The 22456-nt window shown below is 35.8% G+C and overlaps 1 protein-coding gene across 3 annotated transcripts in view; it reads left to right on the forward strand.

Moving 5' to 3' along the window:
- The window catches only part of ROCK1 (Rho associated coiled-coil containing protein kinase 1), a 150005-nt gene that overhangs the window by 94794 nt on the left and 32755 nt on the right, over positions 1-22456 (forward strand). For all 3 annotated transcript variants that reach the window (XM_058556841.1, XM_058556842.1, XM_058556843.1), the window contains exons 14-19: positions 2450-2585; positions 4672-4763; positions 4860-5106; positions 15423-15529; positions 16755-16905; positions 20827-20987. In XM_058556841.1, coding sequence (XP_058412824.1) covers positions 2450-2585; positions 4672-4763; positions 4860-5106; positions 15423-15529; positions 16755-16905; positions 20827-20987 — 894 coding nt within the window. The remainder of the gene's footprint in view (positions 1-2449; positions 2586-4671; positions 4764-4859; positions 5107-15422; positions 15530-16754; positions 16906-20826; positions 20988-22456) is intronic.

Below are 22456 nucleotides of genomic sequence, written 5' to 3' on the forward strand. Positions count from 1 at the left end.
AAGGTGCAAAAGCAATTCAATGGCGGATGGATGGTCTTTTTAACAGGTGGCGCTGGAGCAACTATATGTCCATAGACCAAGATATGAAACTCAACCTAAGTCTCACACCTTATGCAAAAATTAATTCAAAATGGAGCATAGATTTAAATGTGAAAATAAAAATATAAAATTTTAGGGAAAAAATAGGGGAAAATCCTTGGAACCTAACAGCTTGGTGAACAGTTTTTAGACATGACACCACAAACATGATCCATATAAGGAAAAAAATTCAATAAATTGGACTTCATCGAAATTAACAGTGTTTGCTCTGTGAAAGACCATGATAAGAGGATGAAATGGCAAGCTATCTAGACTGGAAAAAAATATTTGAAAACTACATATTTCACAAAGGACTCTATCTGGAATGTTTAAAGAACTCTAAAACTCAACAGTAAATAAAAAATCCAGTTTGAAAATTGGCAGAAGACATGAACATACATTTCATCAACGTGGGTATCAAGCACATGAAAAAATGCTCAACATCATGAGCCATTAGGGAAATGCAAATTAAAACCACCATGAGATATCACTATATAACAGTTAAAACAAGTAAAATTGAAAAATGATGTCAATACCAGAACTGGCAAGAACGTGGAGAAACTGGATCACTCATACATTGTAGATAAGAATATAAAATGGTACAGCCATTCTAGATAGTTTGGCAGTTTCCTGAAATACTAAACATTCAACTACCACACAACTCAGCAATTGCACTATTGGGCATTTATCCCAGAAAAATGAAAACTTATATCCTCATTAAAACCTATATGCTACTGTTCATAGTAGCTTTATTTATAATAGCCAATAACTAGAAACAACTAAAATGTCTTGCAATAAGTGAATGGTTGCGCAAACTTTGATATATCTGTACCATGGAATACTAGTAGCAACAAAAAAAAATGAACCATTGATAACAACCTGGATGGATCTCAAGGGCATTATGTTGAGTGTAAAAACCCAATCTTAGAAGGTCCATACTATATGATTCCATTAATATAACATTCTGAAAATGACAAAATTATACAGATAGAGGACCTGTATTTGGTTGCCAGGGATATAGGTGGTGGGAGAAGGGGGATGCCTGTGGCTATAAGTAATGGCTGGAAGGAGATCGTTGTGCTGATGGAACAGTTCAGTATCTTAATTGTGGTGGTAGTTACATGAATCTACACATGAGGTAAAATAACATAGAACTCTACACACTGTATACCAATATCTATTTCCTGATTTTGTTATTGTACTCTTGTTACATATAATGTATTAGGGGAAACTGAGTGGAAGGGTGCATGGGACCTTTCTGTACTATCTTGGCAACTTCCTGAAATGTATAATTACTTCAAAATAAAAAAGTGAAAACATAAAAGTTAGAATGATAAAATGTTAGAATTGGGAAGACCTTGGATGATCTCTGTCAAATTTGCTAAATCTCTCTGACAGTATCTTACTTGAAAGATAGTTTTTGCTTAAAGATAGGAAAGCCCAGGGGCCCACCCAGTGGCATAGTGGTTAAGTTCCCGTGCTCCGCTTCGGCAGCCTGGAGGTCGTGGGTTCGGATCCCAGTCTCGGACCTACACGCCACTCATCAAGCCATGCTGTGCAGGCATCCCACGTACAAAGTAGAGGAAGATAGGCACAGATGTTAGCTCAGGGCCAATCTTCCTCATCAAAAAAAAAGACGGGAAAGCCCAGAAAAACACACTATAAAGGAGGTTTTTGTGGTTTGGAGTCTTAAAGATAAAAATGAAGCATCAAAAGCAGGATATGCTGATAGTGGTAAGTCAGAAACAGAAGATAAATTTTTAAGTTGTGGAAGTTTAGGTGCTTTTTTTCCTTTAAACCTCCCCTCCCCTGTGATTTCATTTTCTGAAGTATTTCCTTTATTACTTTTTAATATGCATTAGTAGGTAGATACATAGAACATCTCTGAAAAAATAAGTTGTTGAGACAGGGAGAGGATTAAGGGAGACACGCAGGGACTGGTGAACTTGAACTGCACACACTGTAGCATTTGGTGCCATTTGAGCCTTGCACCATTTAATTATCAAATATATAATTATCTGCTCCCTTTCATATTTGAAATATAGGATTGTAAATAAACCAGAATATTGGTGATATAATGCAATATGATCATCTTAAGCTAATAAAGCAACTTTCGATGTGATAAGATTAATAAAGTTTTTTATAGTCATGGATTCAAAAATCTGAAACGTTTACATATCTAGTTCGAATATTCTCACTGTCTTATAAGGCAACCTAATTCTATTAGAAAAGTTGTTAGGAGATACTATCTGATTTTGAAACAAAAAATCCATCTTAAGTCTTTGTTTTTGTTTTTTTTTAAAGAACAGTATTCTCTCAAATAAATAAGGAGCATTAATTGCAGTGGTAACTTTTATCATTATAATTTCAGGGGAATCAAAGACGAAATCTAGAATCTACAGTGTCTCAGATTGAGAAAGAGAAAATGTTGCTACAACATAGAATTAATGAGTACCAAAGAAAAGCAGAACAGGAAAATGAGAAGAGGAGAAATGTAGAAAATGAAGGTAAATTGTTGCTTCTTTTGAAAAACACTGGAATTTCCGTCTAACACTCTCATTGAGGTCTTTGTCATGAGGTTGTCTTAAATTTAGTGCCTATATGATATATTTTTTGAAGCCATAATCCTAAGATAGCTCATGAGCTAAATACCCATATCCCAAGAAAAATTTATAACATATTAAAGTTAGTAGTGATGTTTTAGCTAAAGTAGTGATTTTCAACCTTGTATGCATATTGGAATTTCCTGGGGACCTCGAAAGTATACTGGTGCTTAAACTCCAGAGATTCTAATTTAATTGATCTAGACATGTGGCCTAGGCATTGGTGTTTTTAATAAGCTCTTTAGGCACTTCTAACAAGCAGCCACATTTGAGAACTACTAACCTAGAATTTCATGTGTTTTAATGTTAGTGTTACAAATACATTTAAAATAGCTTTCTATACCCTGTGATCTAGTGATTTTACTTCTAGGAATTTATTTTACATATAGGCTTATATACATGCACACTGATGTATAAACAAGGCTATTCGTTGTAGCATTATTTAAAATGGCAAAAATTATAAACAACAAATATAATCAATGACATAGTAAATTTTGGTATATCTATATGATACAATACTATACATCTTATAAAAGAATAAAGCATCTCCTTATGTACTGTTATAAAAGAATCTCTAAGATGTATCTTTAAATGAGAAAAACAAAATACAGATCCTTTGTTTAAAACAAGAGTGCTGTAGGGCCGGCCCCGTGGCTTAGCCGTTAAGTGCATGCGCTCCGCTGCTGGCGGCCCAGGTTCGATCCCGGGCGCGCACCGACGCACCGCTTCTCTGGCCATGCTGAGGCCGCGTCCCACATACAGCAACTAGAAGGATGTACAGCTATGACATACAACTATCTACTGGGGCTTTGGGGGGGCCAATAAATAAATACATAAAATTAAAATAAAATAAAATAAAATAACACAAGAGTGCTTGTCTGTAGGTGCTTAAATATGTATTTGTGAATATATAGATATGCATGTGAAAAAATACATATATATTTCATGTGGTTTTATGTATTAGGGTCTCAGTACATAGATTATCTTAGGAAGGATATGCAAGAAATTAGTAATAGTTGTTGCTGGGGAGGAGAGTCAGAGGGACTGGGAGACGATGTGGTGGGAGGAAGACTCATTCTACACTGTATACTATTTGGTATCTTTTGAATTTTGAATCATTTTAAAAATAATGAACTATTCAAGGATTTTTACTAGTATTCAAAAATAAATATTAAAACTAGCTTTATAAGGGGGCCGGCCTGGTGGCGCAAGCGGTTAAGTGCGCGCGTTCCGCTGCGGCGGCCCAGGGTTCGCTGGTTCGGATCCCGGGCGCGCACCGACGCACTGCTTGGTAAGCCATGCTGTGGCGGCGTCCCATATAAAGTGGAGGAAGATGGGCACCGATGTTAGCCCAGGGCCGTCTTCCTCAGCAAAAAAGGAGGAGGATTGGCGGATGTTAGCTCAGGGCTGATCTCCTCACAAAAAAAAAAAAAAAAACTAGCTTTATAGGGCCGGCCCTGTGGCATAGTGGTTAAGTCTGCGTGCTCCACTTTAGCAGCCCGGGGTTTGCAGGTTCAGATCCCGGGCTCGGACTGATGCACCGCTCATCAAGCCGTGCTGTGGTGGTGTCCCATATACAAAATAGAGGAAGATGGGCACAGATGTTAGCTCAGGGCTAATCTTCCTCAGCAAAAAGAGGACGATTGGCAACGGATGTTAGCCCAGGGCTGATCTTCTTCACCAAACAAAAAAAGAAAAACAAACTAGCTTTATACACTTCACTAATAGATTGACCTTATTAGAGAATAAAAGAATTTCAAGTATTACAACAGTTGAAACAAATCTGTTTTTGCATTCTATGTTATGAAATGATGCTCCACTTTTTGATGAACTTAAGTGTAAATACTTGCACAATGGAATTTGGCTTTGGGGGTGGACCTAATATAACTGACCGTTATGGCCCAAGACTAAATGTATTTTTTAAAAGGGATTTATATGTTTCTGCCATGAAAACTTTGCAATATCTGCATCTTATGCCTTCGTTTTCTAGTTTCTACATTAAAGGATCAGTTGGAAGACTTAAAGAAAGTCAGTCAGAATTCACAGCTTGCTAATGAGAAGCTGGCACAATTACAAAAGCAGGTGAGTTTTTGGAATGACTTTTTTTTTTTATTATAATCAATAAAGTTGGTTATATTTTGGTCAAAAACCTGTTTTCTTGCTCTCTTTTTTAAATAGCTGGAAGAAGCCAATGACTTACTTAGGACAGAATCAGACACAGCTGTAAGATTAAGGAAGAGTCACACTGAGATGAGCAAGTCAATTAGTCAGCTAGAGTCCCTCAACAGAGAATTGCAGGAGAGAAATAGAATTTTAGAGAATTCCAAGTCGCAGACAGACAAGGATTATTACCAGCTGCAAGCCGCATTAGAAGCTGAACGAAGAGACAGAGGTCATGATTCTGAAATGATTGGAGACCTTCAAGGTAATACTTTTTCTTATCGTGGTAAAATATACATAAAATAATTTTTACCATTTTAGCCATTATTTAAGTGTACAGTTCACTGGCATAAAATATATTCACATTGTTGTGCAACCATCACTGCTGTCCTTCTCCAGAACTTAATTTTCATCCCACACTAAAACTCTGTACCCATTAGATAGTAACTCTCCATCCCCCACTGCTCCCAGCCCCTGGTAACCACGGTTCTACTTTATGTCTCTATGAAATTTGACTATCATAAAAGTGGAAACATTCATTATTTGTCCTTTTGTGTCTTATTCCACTTAGCAGGATGCCTTCAAGATTCATCCATGTTATAGCGTATGTCAGAATTTCCTTTCTTTTTAAGACTAAATAATATTCCATTGTATGTATATACCACATTTTATCTATCTATTGAAGGTAATTTGTTAAAATTTATTTTTAATTGTGGTTAAAAACATAAAATTTAGGGGTCGGCCTGGTGGCACAAGCGGTTAAGTGCATGTGCTCCTCTGCGGCGGCCTGGGGTTTGCCGGTTCGGATCCTGGGTGCGCACCGACACACCGCTTGGCAAGCCATGCTGTGGCAGCATCCCATATAAAGTGGAGGAAGATGTGCACGGATGTTAGCCCAGGGCCAGTCTTCCTCAGCAAAAAAAGAGGAGGATGGGCAGATGTTAGCACAGGGCTGATCTTCCTCACACACACATCACAAAAAAACATAAAATTTATCATCTTAATCATTTTTTTAAGTGTAAAGTAATATATTTTTGATCATATTGGCCTTCATAAAGAAAATGACGGGTGAAACCAGAAATGGTTAGCATTATCCTCTTTCAGGATAATCCTCTTTGTATCACATTGTAATTTCTTCACTCTCAGAGGCACCCTTGTGAAGTAGGTAATGTGGATATTTCCAGTTTTACAGTTAGATTACTGAAAGCTTGATTTTAAAACATGCATAATTCACAAAAGTCCTAATCAAAGTAGGACTAATCCAGGTGGAGAGGATTGTCTCTATTAAAACCTGGGAATTCCTCATGCATTGTTGGTAGAAATAGAAACTCAATTGCACAAATAGAATCCCATTACAAATAAAGAATTAGGTACTTGGGAAGGTTAGGACTAGAGTTATCGGCAGTGTTGTGAGTCTACAAGGGAAAAGATTGAGTATAACTAACAGTGAATAAAGGAACACTTTTGATACTGGCAATAAAATTCAGTTTGTTTTCAAAAAGATGCCTGGCTCTACCCACTTATATATTTTTCTGTTTTTTATTCCTTTTAGCAACAGCATCCATGCTACCTTATCAAAACAAATATGCACGGAAATTGCCACATATCTTAGGGAAAAGTTGGGGGTGGGGTAGTCCATTTTAACCTTAGTCACAAGATGGGAACATAGTTTGGGGTCTCATGGGGCTTGATGATTAGCTGTAATTTTGTGGAGAGAGGTCAAGGCCAGTTTTTGTGACTATGGAAACGGAAACTAGGCTCTCCCATTGGTTCTTAGTTGAGGAGTGTTGTGCAATCTTATTTCTCAGGGACTAGGCTTAAAATAGATCTAAATATACCCAAGAAAGTAACCTCATTATATGTGTTAGAAAAGCCTCATACTTGAGTTCCTTAAATTGCTTTTCTAGGCCTTTTTATATACAGCTTATTAACTATGTGGAAGTCACTTCCATCTGCCTTTATCTATAAACCTGAGGAGATTAATATAGGTGACCTCTATAAATCCTTCCAATTCTAAAATTCTTTGAGTCTGTGATCTTCCCTATAGGACTGAGCTTTGAAGAGCTTGCTTTCAAAGAAGAGACTGTTATCCCTGTGTTCATCAACAGTGGTTTTAACTGAAGCTGTTTTTTAGATATTGGTGAAGTTAAGGAAAATTCATAGCATGATTTATTGTTGATGTTTATCCTTTTTCAATGCTTCCTTTAAGGTTTAGTTTTTAATTTAAATGTGAATCAAAGCTGACACGTGTTAAAAAATGCACACAACTTATATGAGCCTCAACATACATATAAAGATGCATTGTGGTTAAATAAAAACAAAACACTTTTTATGGTACTTAAGAAATTTCAGGTCCCTCAGGTATAAATTTCTCATAGTTTGGGATGCTGGGCTTCTGGCAGGGTCACGATTGTTTCCTAGTTGAATGTCTTCCCTGTATACTAGTGGGCAGAAGCTTTTTCATATGTATGGGAAATGACTTCCCAAACATAATTGGATAGTAAATATTTTAGACTTTGTGGGCCACATACAATCTCTGTTACATATTCTTCTTTTTCACTTTTTGCAACTCTTTGAAAATGAAAAAAAAAACATTCTTAGCTTCATGTCTGTAAAGATACAGGATGCAGGCCTGAAGTTTACCAATGCCTGGACTAGTGGTAGATAAGGCTGCTGTTACAGACAAAAGTAAGCTTCCATAAGTCCGGGCCATAGAGGCTTAAAGGAAATGAATGGACGAAGATCAAAATGTCATAGAGGAATGAAAATTTTAACTGAAATGATAAGTTCCTCATCTAGTAAGTTTATTTGTGATTCTTCAGATTGAAATGCAAAAAGACAAATTTTTAAAATTAACCATTTTAAAAAGTCTTTTTTTAAAAAACCTATTGTTGGTTTCTTCTTTAACTTTTTATTTTGGAAAATTTCAGTCATATACCATAGTAGAATACTATAATGACCCCTTATGTACCCATCATTTAGCTTCAATAATCTTCATCTAGCAGCCAATCTGTTTCATTTATACCCCACCTCTTCTTCCCAGTCCTCTGACACTGAATTATTTTGAAGCAAATCTCAGGCATCACATTGTTTAATTTGTAAATATTTCAATATCTCTTAAGGATTATTTATTTTTTTTTTTTAAAGATTTTATTTATTTATTTTTCCCCCCAAAGCCCCAGTAGATAGTTGTGTGTCATAGCTGCACATCCTTCTAGTTGCTGTATGTGGGACGCAGCCTCAGCATGGCCAGAGAAGCAGCGCGTCGGTGCGAGCCCGGGATCCGAACCCGGGTCGCCAGCAGTGGAGCGCGCTCACTTAACCACTAAGCCATGGGGCCGGCCCGATTATTTTTTTTTTAAACATAACCACAATATCATTATCAAACCTGAAAAAAAGTTATTAATACTGTGATATCTAGTATTGTAATATCTAGCCAATGCTCAGATTCCTCCAGTAGTCCCGTAATTTGTTGTTGTTATATTTATTTTGCTTGAATTCAGATCCAGTCAAGGTCCGCACATGGCATTTCATTAATATATCCGTTAAGTTTCTTTTAATCTATAGGTTTCCCCTTCCTTTTTTGTTCTTTCTAGTTTATTGTTGCTGTTGGTTGAGGAAATCAGGTTTTTTTGTCCTATTGAATATCTCTCATTCTGAATTTTGTTAATTCCATCTGCGGGTGTCAGTTAGCATGATGTCCTGTCCCTTGTAGTACTTTAAACTGGTGGTTCTACAGGCTTGATCTATTTCAGGTAGGACTTTGGCAAGAATACTTGTAAGGAATATTATTTAGCCACATAAAGCCTAGCTGTCCCTTTTTGTAATGTTAGCAGCCATTGATGATTGTTGCCTAGATCCTGTGTTTCTTTAGGAGTTTGCAATGGTGATGATCTATTTTTATCATTCCTCATTCATTTGGTAAATAAATGGAATACTACTATATAGATAAACATTTTTTCATCAATTATATAGTTGCCTTGAGGTACAGCTTATGAAAAAGGTCAGGTTGAATACTTGAATCTTTTCCTTTATCATTTTTAAGAACAGTAAGTTGTTTCCCCAGCATCTTCCAAAGGTAACTTTTTTACTATATAAATTTTAATATATTATGAACTTATGAATTTTAATATAGTTAATATATGTTAGCTCATTGTAGTATTTTTATTGATGCTCGTTTGAGGTTAGTGAGAATCTCTCCAAGTTTAGACACTGCCCTACTAGTCTTGGATAGCATCTTTTCTTTTTGGTGTGCAAAATATATTTTCCAGGATCGCTTTCTATCCTAGACCTGAAATCACCCATTTTTCAAGGAACTCTAGTTCTTTTTGTGGCATATGGCATTCAGAAACTGTAACCTGGGCGCTGTGGGTATTCACTGCTATTGGACTGGTAAATGTTTATAGGACTTTTTAATGGACAAAGGTAGGAAATACTTATTTTCCATTGTAATTGCTCATTAATTTATTTTATTGCAATCAGAAACTATTACTTACCAGATTTCTACCTTTTCGAATTTTTTGATTTTTTTTTTCTGGCTTAGTTCATAATGCATTTTTGTTTTGTTTTTAACTATTATATGGGCAGTTGTTGAAAATTGTGTAGGTTTTTACTTTATATGTTTTTGGGGGTTTTTTTGGAAGAAAAACAATAGATCAATTTTCTAATCTAATCAGTCAATTTTCTAAGACTCCATTTATTCTTTGTCTCTTCAATCTGCCACTATGTTTGTGGTTTTTTTCCTCATAGCCCCCTTGTATTTCTGACATCTTTTGCTTTGTGTGTTTTTTTATTGAGGTGAAATTCATATAACAAAAAATTAATCGTTTAAAACTGTACAGTTCAGTGGCATTTAGTACATTCATTCTTCTTCAATCACCTCCTCTGTTTAGTTCCAAAACATTTTCATTATCCCACAAGAAGAACATCTTGTACCCATTAAGATATCCCTTCCTATATCCCCCTCCACCTAGACCCTGGCAACCACCAATCTCCTTTCTATCTCTGAAATTTACCTATTCTGAATATTTCATATAAATGACATCATACAGTATGTGACCTTTTATGTCAGGCTTCTTTCACTTAGCATATTTTTAAGATTCATCAGATTCATCTGTGTTGTAGCATGTATCAGTACTTCATTCATTTATGGCTGAGTAATATTCTGTTGTATGTATATACCATATCTTGTTTAGCCATTCGTCTATTAATGGATATTTGAGTTGTTTACACCTTTTAGCTATCAGAAATAATGCTACTGTGAATATTTGTGTACAAGTATTTGTTGGAGTACCTGTTTTCAAATCTTTTGGGTGTATATCTAGGAGTGGAATTGCTCGGTCATATGGTAAATCTATGTTTAACTTTTGAGGAACTTCCAAACTGTTTTCCACGATGACTGCACCTTTTACATTCCCACGAACAGTGTACGAACGTTGCAGTTTCTCCACATCCTTACCGATACTTGATATTTAACCTTTTTTGGTTGTAACCACCCTAGTGGGTGTGAAGTGATATCTCGTTGTGGTTTTGATTTTCATTTTCCTAATTACTGATGTTGAGCATCTTTTCATGTGCTTATTGACCATTTGTATATCCTCTTTCGAAGACTGTCTATTCATGTCGTTTGTCCATTTTTTCTTTTTCTTTTAATTTTTTTTATTTATTAATTTTTTTTGTGAGGAAGATCAGCCCTGAGCTAGCATCCATGCCAATCCTCCTCTTTTTGCTGAGGAAGACTGGCCCTGGGCTAACATCTGTGCTTATTTTCCTCCACTTTATATGGGACGCCGCCACAGCATGGCCTGACAAGCAGTGCCTCGGTGTGTGCCCGGGGTCTGAACCTGGGGCGCCAGTAGCGGAGCGCGCACACCTAACTGCTGCGCCACGGGGTCGGCCCCCATTTTTTCTTTTTCTTTTTTGTTGTGAGGAAGATTAACTCTGAGCTAACATCCGCTGCCAATCCTCCTCTTTTTGCTGAAGAAGATTGGCCCTGGGGTAACATTTGTGACCATCTTCCTCTACTTCATATGGGACGTCACCACAGCATGGCTTGATAAGCGGTGCGTCGGTCTGCTCCTGGGATCCGAATCCACGAACCCTGGGCTGCTAAAGCGGAGCTTGGGAACTTAACTGCTACCCCACCGGGCAGGCCGCTGTCCATTTTTTAGTTGGGTTGTTTATCTTTTTGTTATTGACTTTTAAGAGTCTGGATACTATACCTTATCAGATATATGATTTGCTAATATTGACTCCCATTCTGTAGACTGTCTTTTTACTTTCTTGATAATGTCCTTTGATGTACAAAAGTTAATTCGAATGAAGTCCAGTTTATCTATTATATGTTGCTTATGTTTTTGGTGTCATATCTCAGAATATGTTGCCAAATCCAAGATCCTGAAGATTTACCCCTCTGTCTTCTTCTAAAAGTTTTATGGTTTTAGCACTTATATTTAGGTCTTTGACCTATCTTGAGTTAATTTTTGCATGTGGTATGATGTAGGGGTCCACCTTTATTCTTTTGCATGTGGATATCCAATTGTCCCAGCACTATTTGTTGAAGAGACTAGTGTTTCTCCTATTGAATGGTCTTGGCATCCTTGTTGAAAATCAATTGGCCATAGATATATGGGTTTGCTTCTGGATTCTCAATTCTGTTCCCTTGGTCTATATGTCTGTCCTTATGCCAGTATCACACTGTTTTGATCACTTTAGCTTTATAGCAAGTTTTGAATTGGGAAGTTTGAGTCCTACAGTTTTGTTGTTCTTTTTCAGTATTGTTTTAGCCATTCAAGCCTCCTTGTAATTCCATATAATTTGAGGATCTGCTTTTTCATTTCTGCATAAAAGATCTTTGGAATTTTGATAGGGATTGCATTGAATCTATAGAATACTTTAGGTAGTATTGCCATCTTAACATATTAAGTCTTCCAATCCATGAACATGAGATATATTTCCATTTATTTAGGTCTTTTAAAAATTCATTTTAGCAGTGTTTTTTAGTTGTGTACAAGTCTTACACCTCCTTGGTTAAATTATTCCTAGGGATTTTATTCTTTTAAATCTTCTTATAAATGGGATTGTCTTAATTTTTTTTGTGTGAGGAAGATCAGCCCTGAGCTAACATCCATGCTAATCCTCCTCTTTTTGCTGAGGAGGACCGGCTCTGAGCTAACATCTATTGCCAATCCTCCTCCTCCTTTTTTTTTTTTTCTCCCCAAAGCCCCAGTAGATAGTTGTATGTCATAGTTGCACATCCTTCCAATTGTTGTATGTGGGACGTGGCCTCAGCATGGCTGGAGAAGCGATGCGTCGGTGCACGCCCAGGATCCGAACCCAGGCCGCCAGTATTGGAGCGTGCGCACTTAACCACTAAGCCACAGGGCCGGCCCTTAATTTTCTTTTTATATTGTTTGTTGACTATGATGTTAGCTGTGGGTATTTCATAAATACCCTGCTTTTGTATATTTTTAATGGAATGTTATTTGGTGTGTTAAGGTTTTATGACTTCTGTATCTTCTTCCTGGATTAGAATTGTATTATTATAAATTATGTTAAATGTATATGACCTTGAGAGTTTTTTCCCTTAATTTGCATTTTCCTGTTATATCTTGCCCATTCATTTATTTTTAATTTTTGTATGTAGTTGATGGGCCTCAAGTTTAGATGGTGGGTTTCATATTTGGAGATTTTAACATATTTAGATTTTTTAAGTGACTTTTTTTGTTAAAACTTAACATGTATGCACATGTTAAATCAAAAAAATACATCTGGAGAAATTTTCACATGAACACACCCACGTAACAAGAATCCAGATCATGAAACTGAACATTACCAACAACCCAGAAGTCTCCCTATGCTTCCTCTTAGTCACTAACCCCCTTCCCCCCAAGTAGTCACTGTTCTGACTTCTAACACCATAAATTTTTTTGCTTATTCTTGAGCTTTTTTGTGTGTGTGTGAGGAAGATTAGCCCTGAGCTAACATCTGTTGCCACTGTTCTTTTTGCTGAGGAAGATTGGCCCCGGCCTAGTATCCGTGCCCATCTTCCTCTACTTTATATGGGATGCTGGCACAGCATGGCCTGACAAGTGGTGCATCGGTCCATGCCCAGGATCCAAACCTGCGAACCCTGGGCTGCCAAAGTGGAGCGTGGGAACTTAACTGCTACGCTGCCAGGCCAGCCCCAGACATTTTATAAATGGAATCATGCAGTAAACATTCCTTTATGTCTGGTTTATTTCATTCAATTTCAAATTTATGAGGTTCATCCCTATTGTTGTATATGGCAATAGTTTGTTATTTCTCCTTGCTGTATAATATTCCATTTATTATGTCTGGCCACTGCAATATATCAGTCATTCTATGGTGAATGGATATTCTCATTATTTCCATTTTGGAGCTATTATGAATAGTGCTGATATAAACTTTCTTGTAGATATTTTTTGGTAATCATACATATACTTCCTGTTGGTATATACCTAAGAGTGACAGAGCCATAGAATATGTGGTTATTTAGTTTTAGTAAATACTTCCAAGTATTTCAAAATAGCTGCACCAATTTACATTCACCAGCAGTGTATGAGAGTTTCAGTTGCTCCAGATTCTCATCAAGGACAGTACTCATCCCCACTGAGTTTTGTCAGTCTTGATGTTTTAGCCATTCTGGTGCTGTGTGATGGTATTTCCTTATAGGTTAATTTGTGTTTCCCTGGTGTCTGAGATTGAGTAACTTTTCATATGTTTATTGGCAATTTGTGATGTGTTCTTCAAGTCTTTTGCTCTTTTTTAAATTGGGTTGTTTGCTTTTTTCTTATTGGTTTGTATGAGTGCTAGATGTTAGTCCTTTATCAAATATATGTATCATAATTGTCCCACTCTGTGGTTTGCCTTTTAACTCTTTAATGGTGTCTTCTGATGAACAGGAGGTCTTACTTTTCTTATTTTTAATGTAGTCCATTTTATTTTTTTTCTTTTGTGGTTAGTGCTGTGTTTAGTATCGCCTGTTGAATTCTTTGATTAAATCATGAAGATATTATTCTCTATTTTGTTTTATTGTTTTAATCCATTTAGGTGATGATACCTGATATACTGATTCTTATTCCTTCCATTTATTTTAACATCTCTTTCATAGGGTTATTATGAATCGGTAATGGATTCAACTCATATATTTTCATTACATTGTCTTCTTAGGAATTAGTGTATGTAAACTTCTACATAAAAAATTCAGTTTAATCTGATTTTACTATCTTTGTACAGATTTTTAAAACTTATTATTTATTATAATACAGGAGGAAGCATTTTTTTAATAGCACTTTAACATTTTGCCACATTTGCTTTATCTCTCTCCATACAAACACACACATACTTTGTATTTTTGCCCAACCATTTGAAAGAAACTGGCAGGTGTTTCTTTCTCCTATATGAACATACTCCTGCATGAACATAATACCGTGTGTGTGTGTGTGTGTAAATTGTTTCATTGCTCTTTGGATCCTAGAACTAGCCTAGCAGACAAGCATTATCAGGTGCCAAAGATTTAAAATTCATTTGTTCATTAAAGAACTACTTTAGAAACATTAAAATATAGGAAGCGGGTAGAGAGTGCATTGAAGAGTTTGGCAAGTACAGCAAGTTAAACACTGAACTTTAAGAAATACAAAATTCGGGCCGGCCCCGTGGGTTAGCAGTTAAGTGCGCGCGCTCTGCTGCTGGCGCCCGGGTTCGATCCCGGGCGCGCACCGACGCACCGCTTCTCCGGCCATGCTGAGGCCGCATCCCACATACAGCAACTAGAAGGATGTGCAGCTATGACCTACAACTATCTGCTGGGGCTTTGGGGGGAAGTAAATAAATAAAATTAAAAAAAAAAAAAAGAAATACAAAATTCTTCCGGGTGCTTTATCCATTTCCCTATCAAATCCTAGGCCACTTTTAATCACAGAATAAGAAAACACGTTCTTACTTTTGAACTAAACCATATAATTATATTTATTTATGTTAGATTCTACATTTATTAAATTTGCATGTTTGTTAAATACTTATGCATTAAAAACGTATAAGGCCTAAAGCATGTTTTAATGGGGAGAGTTGCTAAATATGAGTTTCTACCATTGCATGGCATGAGCCTCAGGTGGGTTAAAACTAAGCTTTGTTAGAGCACTTGAATTTCTTAAAACTTAGTTTTCTATAAAAATGGAGTTTGGCTTCATTAAGTTTGAGTAAACACTTTTCAGAATGTCTGATACATAAAAAGCACTTAAATACCTGCCTTAATTAACTAAAAGTTCTCACTCTTAACATGGGGGAAAAGAGCACTCAATAAGGTCTTAGATCTGATTTCTGGACCAAGCTCAGGCTCCATCTCTTCGACTGTTTGTCAGATGAGGAATATGTACTAGATGATCTCCAATTAGCATTAACATTTTTATTACTATATATTGTAGTTATTGTATATACTACCAAGAAAACACTTAATTCTATCTGATTAGGAAATTTAAAACTTTTTTTAATCTCAATGGTCACGCTGAAAAAAAGACTTGTTTCGATGACTTTGTGACGAACTTGTTTCTCACTTGATAGCTCGGATTACATCTTTACAAGAGGAGGTGAAGCATCTCAAACATAATCTTGAAAGAGTGGAAGGAGAAAGAAAAGAGGCTCAAGACATGTTTACTCATTCAGAAAAGGTAAATGATTTAACGTATCAATTACGAGATAGTATTTACTGGTTATCAAATATTATAAAGTGGTTTATAAAATAGCATTCATTCGTAGTGTTTATATATTTATATTTCTAAAAGTTTTTATGGTTGGTTGATTGGTTGAGTGAGGTGTATGTGTGTCTTATTTAGGGCTTTTTATTGTGCGATTTTTGTTTGTTTTTACCCTTGAAGGGTATTAGATGTTTGATGTTATCTGATCATCACCAATTGCTTTGGGTTTCAACATACCTTTTCATATGCAAATTTTTTCCCCATTTTTTTGTTATGGATAAGATGAAGATTTTGAACCTTACTACCCTTATGAAGAAGGAAAACAAAGGATCGGTGTATAATAGATTATGTATACTTTTTCCATTTTGTTGGTAAGAGTTAGCAAAATAGAAAATGCATAAAGTGATTGGCCTGGGCATGTAGAATTTTCTTAATAATCAAAAATGTCATTGGTTAACTACTGTCCCTACCTTGCTAAAAAAATAAAAAGGATTAAATAGGTAATATGCAGATCCAGCTCTCTCTTTTTTGACGCCTCCCTGAAATGTTGTAGGTTTACTAGATCCTCTGATAAATGATCAGAAAATCCTCCAGTTATCTTGTCCTTTGGATATGTTTTGTGACAATCAGGATAGTTTTTTGACGTCTAAGCCTGGTGTAAATGTAGAAATAGGATGAAAGACAGAAGAGTAGAAGAAGTACCCAAACAGAAATGGAATATAGTTTGACTTGTTCTTTTGTCAAAGCAACATAAACCTAGGTATAGATGCAAATGTAAACAGAGATAATTTTTTTTTAATTAGTAGCAAAAATTTTTAAATGAAGTGAAGCATTGTTCTATTAATTTCTGATCCTAACAATGAACCATCTTGAACATAACCACCACCACAACCCTGTCTTGCCATCAGCTATGGCTATTGATTTGAATGGTCAGGGGGGTAAAGAAAAAGTGATATTTTGCTTTTAGTTATATGTGCTCATTGTGATTTTAAAAGTAAGACATTATAGATGGTGTGAAATATACAAGAAAGTGTAAAAAATAAAATTATTCCCTGAATAGAAAGATTTAAGTAAATATGGTATCACATTTCAGGCCAGTGTGATTAATATATTATCATTGTGGGATGTTAAATAGTGTAAGATTTAATAATGTATTGTTTGCACGGTGTCTTACATGACTCTCATTCTCATATTACAGGAAAAGAATAATTTAGAGATAGATTTAAACTACAAGCTTAAATCATTACAACAACGATTAGAACAAGAGGTAAATGAACATAAAGTAACCAAAGCTCGTTTAACTGACAAACATCAGTCTCTTGAAGAGGCAAAGTCTGTTGCAATGTGTGGTGAGTGTCAGTTTTAATATTTTCTACATGATTAATTTTTAAATCATGCCTACAAAAATTTTGATTTGATCACAATTTCATTTTATAGTGGCATAAATTCTTAAAATTATAAATTATGATCTAGAAAAAAGGTATCTTTCTTTTTTTCTTTTTTGCTACTTTCTATTTTTTAAAATCACAATTTTACCTTCTAGTTCCCTGACTCTACTCCCCTCTACTCCCTATAAAAGTCAGTGGGATCTCTCTTTTCTCCCAATTTTTCAGTCCTTTCTTTTATTTTCTTCCCCATCCATTCTGGAACTTATTGTCTGTTAATTCATCTGCTTTCTTGCTTGGTACCCTCAATTTTCTCATTCCTTTGTATTTCCGCTGTATTATGCCTCTAAGCACAACCCTAGATCAGACCAGTCAGCCACTGTCTTCACTTCAAATAGTTCTTCAGATGGATGTTGTCAGCCCAATGCGTTATCTGCAACCTCAGTTGAGCTGTCAGTTTTTTTATGTATCACTCGTCAGTTCCTTCTCCCAGACTTTTATTTCTCTTCTCAATCTTCTATGCCGTTTCTTTATCACTACACTTTTAGGTGAACTTTTCTTCTCTTTCAAAAAGAAATCATGAAATTATAGGGATGCACTCCTCAAAATCTAGTTCTCTTACTTAATCAACCTATCCACTTCTTTATCTTCAGTATCTTCCCTCTCATCATAGAGGAGAGTGATCCTCTTCCTGTCCTGGCTAATACGTTCTGACTGTACTCAGATCCAGTCTCTTTTTGTCTCATCTTATCTCTTTTTCTCTTCTTTATCCTCAACTTTTTCTCCTCCACTGAATCTTTTCTTGTTGTAAACATGTACAAGTCTCTCCCATCTCAAGAAAATATCAAAAAAATAGACAAACCCTTGCAGCAACCTGTGATCTTTATTGATTGCCAGTGTTTTATTCCATCCCTTTCCCTTTATAGCCAAACTTCTAAAAAGAGGAGTCTTCCTTTTCTTCACCTTCTACTCGCTTTCTAACCTACTGCAATCTGGAAGTGTCACTTGGCACCTTAAATTCAGTTTGTTCAAGGGAAAACTTATGATCTTATCTGTCAAACCTGCTCTTACTCATCTTCTTACTATTCTGGTTAATGGCTATATAGTTTTTATTAGCCAAGGCTTGGAATCAGACAAATCTATTTTGCCTCTTAGCCACTCTATGACTATTATAAAAAAAAAATTAGATGAGAAAATGCATGGAAAGTGCCTGTACATAGAAATCTTTCAATAAATGGAAGATATTATCATAGTTAGGGAGGGTGGTAGTACTCAACATCTGGCAGTCCAAGCCAGAAATCTGAGAATCATTCAGGAATTCTATTTCCAAATAATATATACAATGTAGTCTTCCTTTCCTATTCCCTTGTAGTTCATGAAGACATCATCACTTTGCTTGATCTGTTGCAGTAGACTCTTAATTTTTACTCTGCCAAGAGTTGTTCCAGTCATCAGTCTGTTGTTTTCACGTAGGTCAGAATGATCTTTTTAAAATTCAGTTCTTACTGTGCTGGTCCTTTTTAAAATCCTTTTGTGGCTTTTCATTGTTTACAAGGTATATGTGAAACTCCTCATGACATACAGAATCTTTGAGTTGGCACTTACCTATCGTTACAGTCTTACCACTCTGCACTTTCTTTTGTGTACCTCATGCTTCAGCCATATTGAACTACTTTTATTTCTTTCACATATGTTAATTATTGATTGCCTACTGTAAGCCAGGCACAACTGGGGGAATAGCAGAGAATAAGACTTATAAGAACTCTTCCTCTTAGAGATTATATTCTGATGGTGTGGGTAGACAAAAAAGCAAATAAATGAAAATAGGTACAGATTGTAATCATTAATGTGAAGAAAATACATACAGTGTGATAGTTTCTAGGTAGTACTACCTTAGATGAGGTTCTGAGGAAAGGTCGTTCTGAGCTAATACTGTTTGAGGTAAGAACTGAAAGTCAAAATGAACTAACCATTTAAAGAGCAGGAGGAAGTATATTCTAGGCAGCAGAGATGGTAAGTTTAATACTCTTATTCTAAGAATATTGGAAAGCATTGTAGTGTTTTAAGCTGTGCTGGGATGTGTAATTTATGTTTTTAAAAGACCAGTCCTGCTACTGTGTGGCAAATGATTTTAAGAAAGATAACAATTTAAAAACGGAGATCAGCCAGAAGACTATAGGCTGCAGGCAATGCTGGTAGAAGAGCTGGAAAGAAGTGGAAATGCAGAGGACAAGAGTTGGTGATGACTTGGATGGAAAGATGAAAAAGAAGGAACCAAGAAAGACTCAGGCTTTTAATTTTAACAGCTGGATGGATGTTAATGTATTTTGACATTGAGATGACTGTGATCAGAGTGGTTTGGTATAGGAGGCAAATAAAGACGTCTATTTTAGGTATGTTAACTTTGAAAGCATATTAGATATCTAAGTGGAGAGGTCAAATAGTCAGTATGTAAGTGTGGAACTTAGGGAAGAGGTATCAGTTTAGGAGTCATACACATAGAGCCATAAGCAGAACGTGATGAGGTCAGCTAAGGGAAGAATAAGGGCAGAAGAGAAGAGGAATCATAATGGAGCCCTTAGGCAGTCTAGCATTTGGAAGTCAGGTAGAAGAGGAGAAGCCAACAAAGGAAACCAAGAAAGAGCAACCAAAGGGGTAGCAGAAAATCCAAGAGAGTATGGTATTAGAAGCTCATAGAGTAAAGTATTGAAAAAAATGAGGAAGTGTCTCAATATATTGAATTCTGTTAAGGTCAGTGAAGATGAAGACATGGACATTGTATGTCCTCTGAATTTTGCAAGAATGACATCATTGGTTACCATACAAAGAGCAGTTTCAGTGGATTGGTAGAAATAGAAGCCAAACTGGAAAGAAACAAATGTGTAGTTAGGTGAGGCACTGAAGACAGTAAGTAGAGACAACTCATTGAGACGTTTGGCTGTGAACAGAGATGAGATGGTAGCTAAAGAGAGATGTGAGATCAGTGGAGGATATTTTAGGAGGGAAGATAATAAATTAGATTATTATGTTGATGAGAATGATTCATTTGGGAGGAAGAAATTGTTAAGGCGGGAAAGAGATGAAATAATTGAAGGAACATAGTCTAGAAGTGGATGGATTTGTGTTTGATTAGAGAGATGGGAATTAAGAGGTGATGATTGTATTGGTGCAGCTAGAGTTGTAGGTTTCGGGTAGAAGATGAGGAAGTTCCATTCTAATGGTTTCTATTTTGTCACCTAGGGGGCAATCTCTGAGAGGGGGAGAGCAGACTTAATAAGTTTGAATCCTGTTGGTGCAATTTACTAGTTGCAGGACGATGGAAAAGTTAACCTCTCGGAACCTTAGTTACCATATCTCAAAAAAAGAGTCTTACTGTAGACTAATATCTTCTGGTAATAGTTAAAATAGGTATCATACTACCATGGAATCTTGTTTATCTGAGTTGCATAAATTAGAATTCCTATCATAGCTTTAAGTGTCTTGAAACTTTTATGGAACAATGCAAAGTATAGATTAATAACTGCAACCTTATTTTTCTGCTTTTATCTAAACTACCTCCATTTTTCTCCTTAGTTACTCCACTTTTTTTCCAGCTATACTGTCACCTTCTGGTCTGAAAATGGCACTGATTAATCTCTCATATCAATGGATAAGGGCTGGATTTAGAAAGTTTTATTTTATTACTTTATTATATTGTATAACTCTCTTCCTTTAGAGATCCCACTATACAAATAATTCGAATAACATTAGGACTTCTGTAGAGTCCCAGGATAAAAACAGTAGGGATTTTTAGCACCGATTTGTCTTATATAGCCCATGAAAGTGAAAAATATTAAAGTGGTCTCTTTCTGTAAATGTATGTTTATAACTTTTTTTCTTTCACAGAGATGGAAAAAAAGCTGAAGGAAGAGAGAGAAGCTCGAGAGAAGGCTGAAAATAGAGTTGTTCAGATTGAGAAACAATGTTCCATGCTAGATGTTGATCTGAAACAATCTCAGCAGAAGCTCGAGCATTTGACTGAAAATAAAGAAAGGATGGAGGATGAAGTAAGAAAATTTACTGATTTTGTTCATCTTATAAAAGAGAAACAATCTTAAGTTATGACTGAAAAGTCGTTATCTATAATTTAAACATGGAGATTTGAATGAAATAACCTATATGTATCTATGTTCACTGCTATATGGTCACCGCTATATCCCTAGCTCCTAGAATTTTCATCTTCAAATAGTTATTAAACATTTATACCATAAGGTCTATACCATTTTGCACTGTGACAGTACAACTGTATAGAAGTGTCGTAGCTCCTCCCCTAAAGAAACTGTGTTCTTTTTAAAAAAAACAAACAAAAAACCTCTCTATTGTAAAATATCCTGTAATCCCAAAGAGGAGCATTGCCTTTAGATTTCAAAAATAGTGTTAAACTGCAGAGTCTTGACTGGCTTAGATTGATAGAAAGCACAGGGTACGCATTTACAAAGCAGTAAATAAAAAGATAAAAATGACATTATAACCTTGTGGTTACTATATGTATTTTAAAAATTATTTATAAGACTGGAAGTAATTTGTCCATGTACATAAGTTAGAGAAGGAAGAAAGAGAGGACCAAAATAATCAGGAAAGACTTCACAAAGGAGAGATGAGATGTTTCTATTATTTTAAAGGTTGGGTAAGACCTTTAGAAGTTAATAGTTTGAGAGTCAGAAGCCTGAGTTGGTAGAGAGAATATTATCAGTGATTATCAGTGATTAACAGTAAAAGAGTGATTACTGAGGGCTTACGAAGATAGGTAGATGAGGGACAAAAAGGGACTTGATCTGAGCAGAGAAGAGGAGACATATTCAGTGGTCATGGGAGAAACCTGTGGACCAAAGTATTGATCGTCTTTTAAACCTAAAATGGGAGCTATAGGTGAAAACACTCTTTTAGGAAAATTAGTCTGGTAGTGGTATTTGGAGTGAACTAGAAAGAAGAGAGATTAGAGATACCTATCAGAGCCAGCATGCAGGAAGCATGTATGTTGAAAATTTGAAAGATAATATTCAGTCATTTAAAAAACATAGTTTTTGACTACCTGTTATCTACCTGTTTCTGTGCAAAAGTTAGCATAGTGAATAAGGTAGATGTGTTCTTGACTTTTGTGAAACTTACAGCCCAGAAGGAAAGATATATATTAAAATAGTAATTACAAGCATAACATACATTTAAAGAGGAAGTACCAAATGCTATATGAGTGTTACGACTAATCACTAATCTGGGAGTTAAGGAAGTCCTCACTAAACGTTTAAGGGTTATAGACTAGAGCACAAACATTTATGAATGAACAGGTAAACTTAAATACCCCTTAGGAATGTTACCCCAAAAGTGGCTTTTATACTCACCTTCTACTCCACAGTTTCCATAGAGGTTGGGGTAGAAAGAAATCAGATTTTTGCCCCCCAAGATCTCATATCTGAAATTTGGGAATTAATTTGACTTAATGGTAAATTCTGCAGTAATAAACACCAACAACAATGGA

The sequence above is a fragment of the Diceros bicornis genome, chromosome 16 (assembly GCF_020826845.1).
Source record: "Diceros bicornis minor isolate mBicDic1 chromosome 16, mDicBic1.mat.cur, whole genome shotgun sequence".
NCBI lineage: Eukaryota > Metazoa > Chordata > Mammalia > Perissodactyla > Rhinocerotidae > Diceros > Diceros bicornis.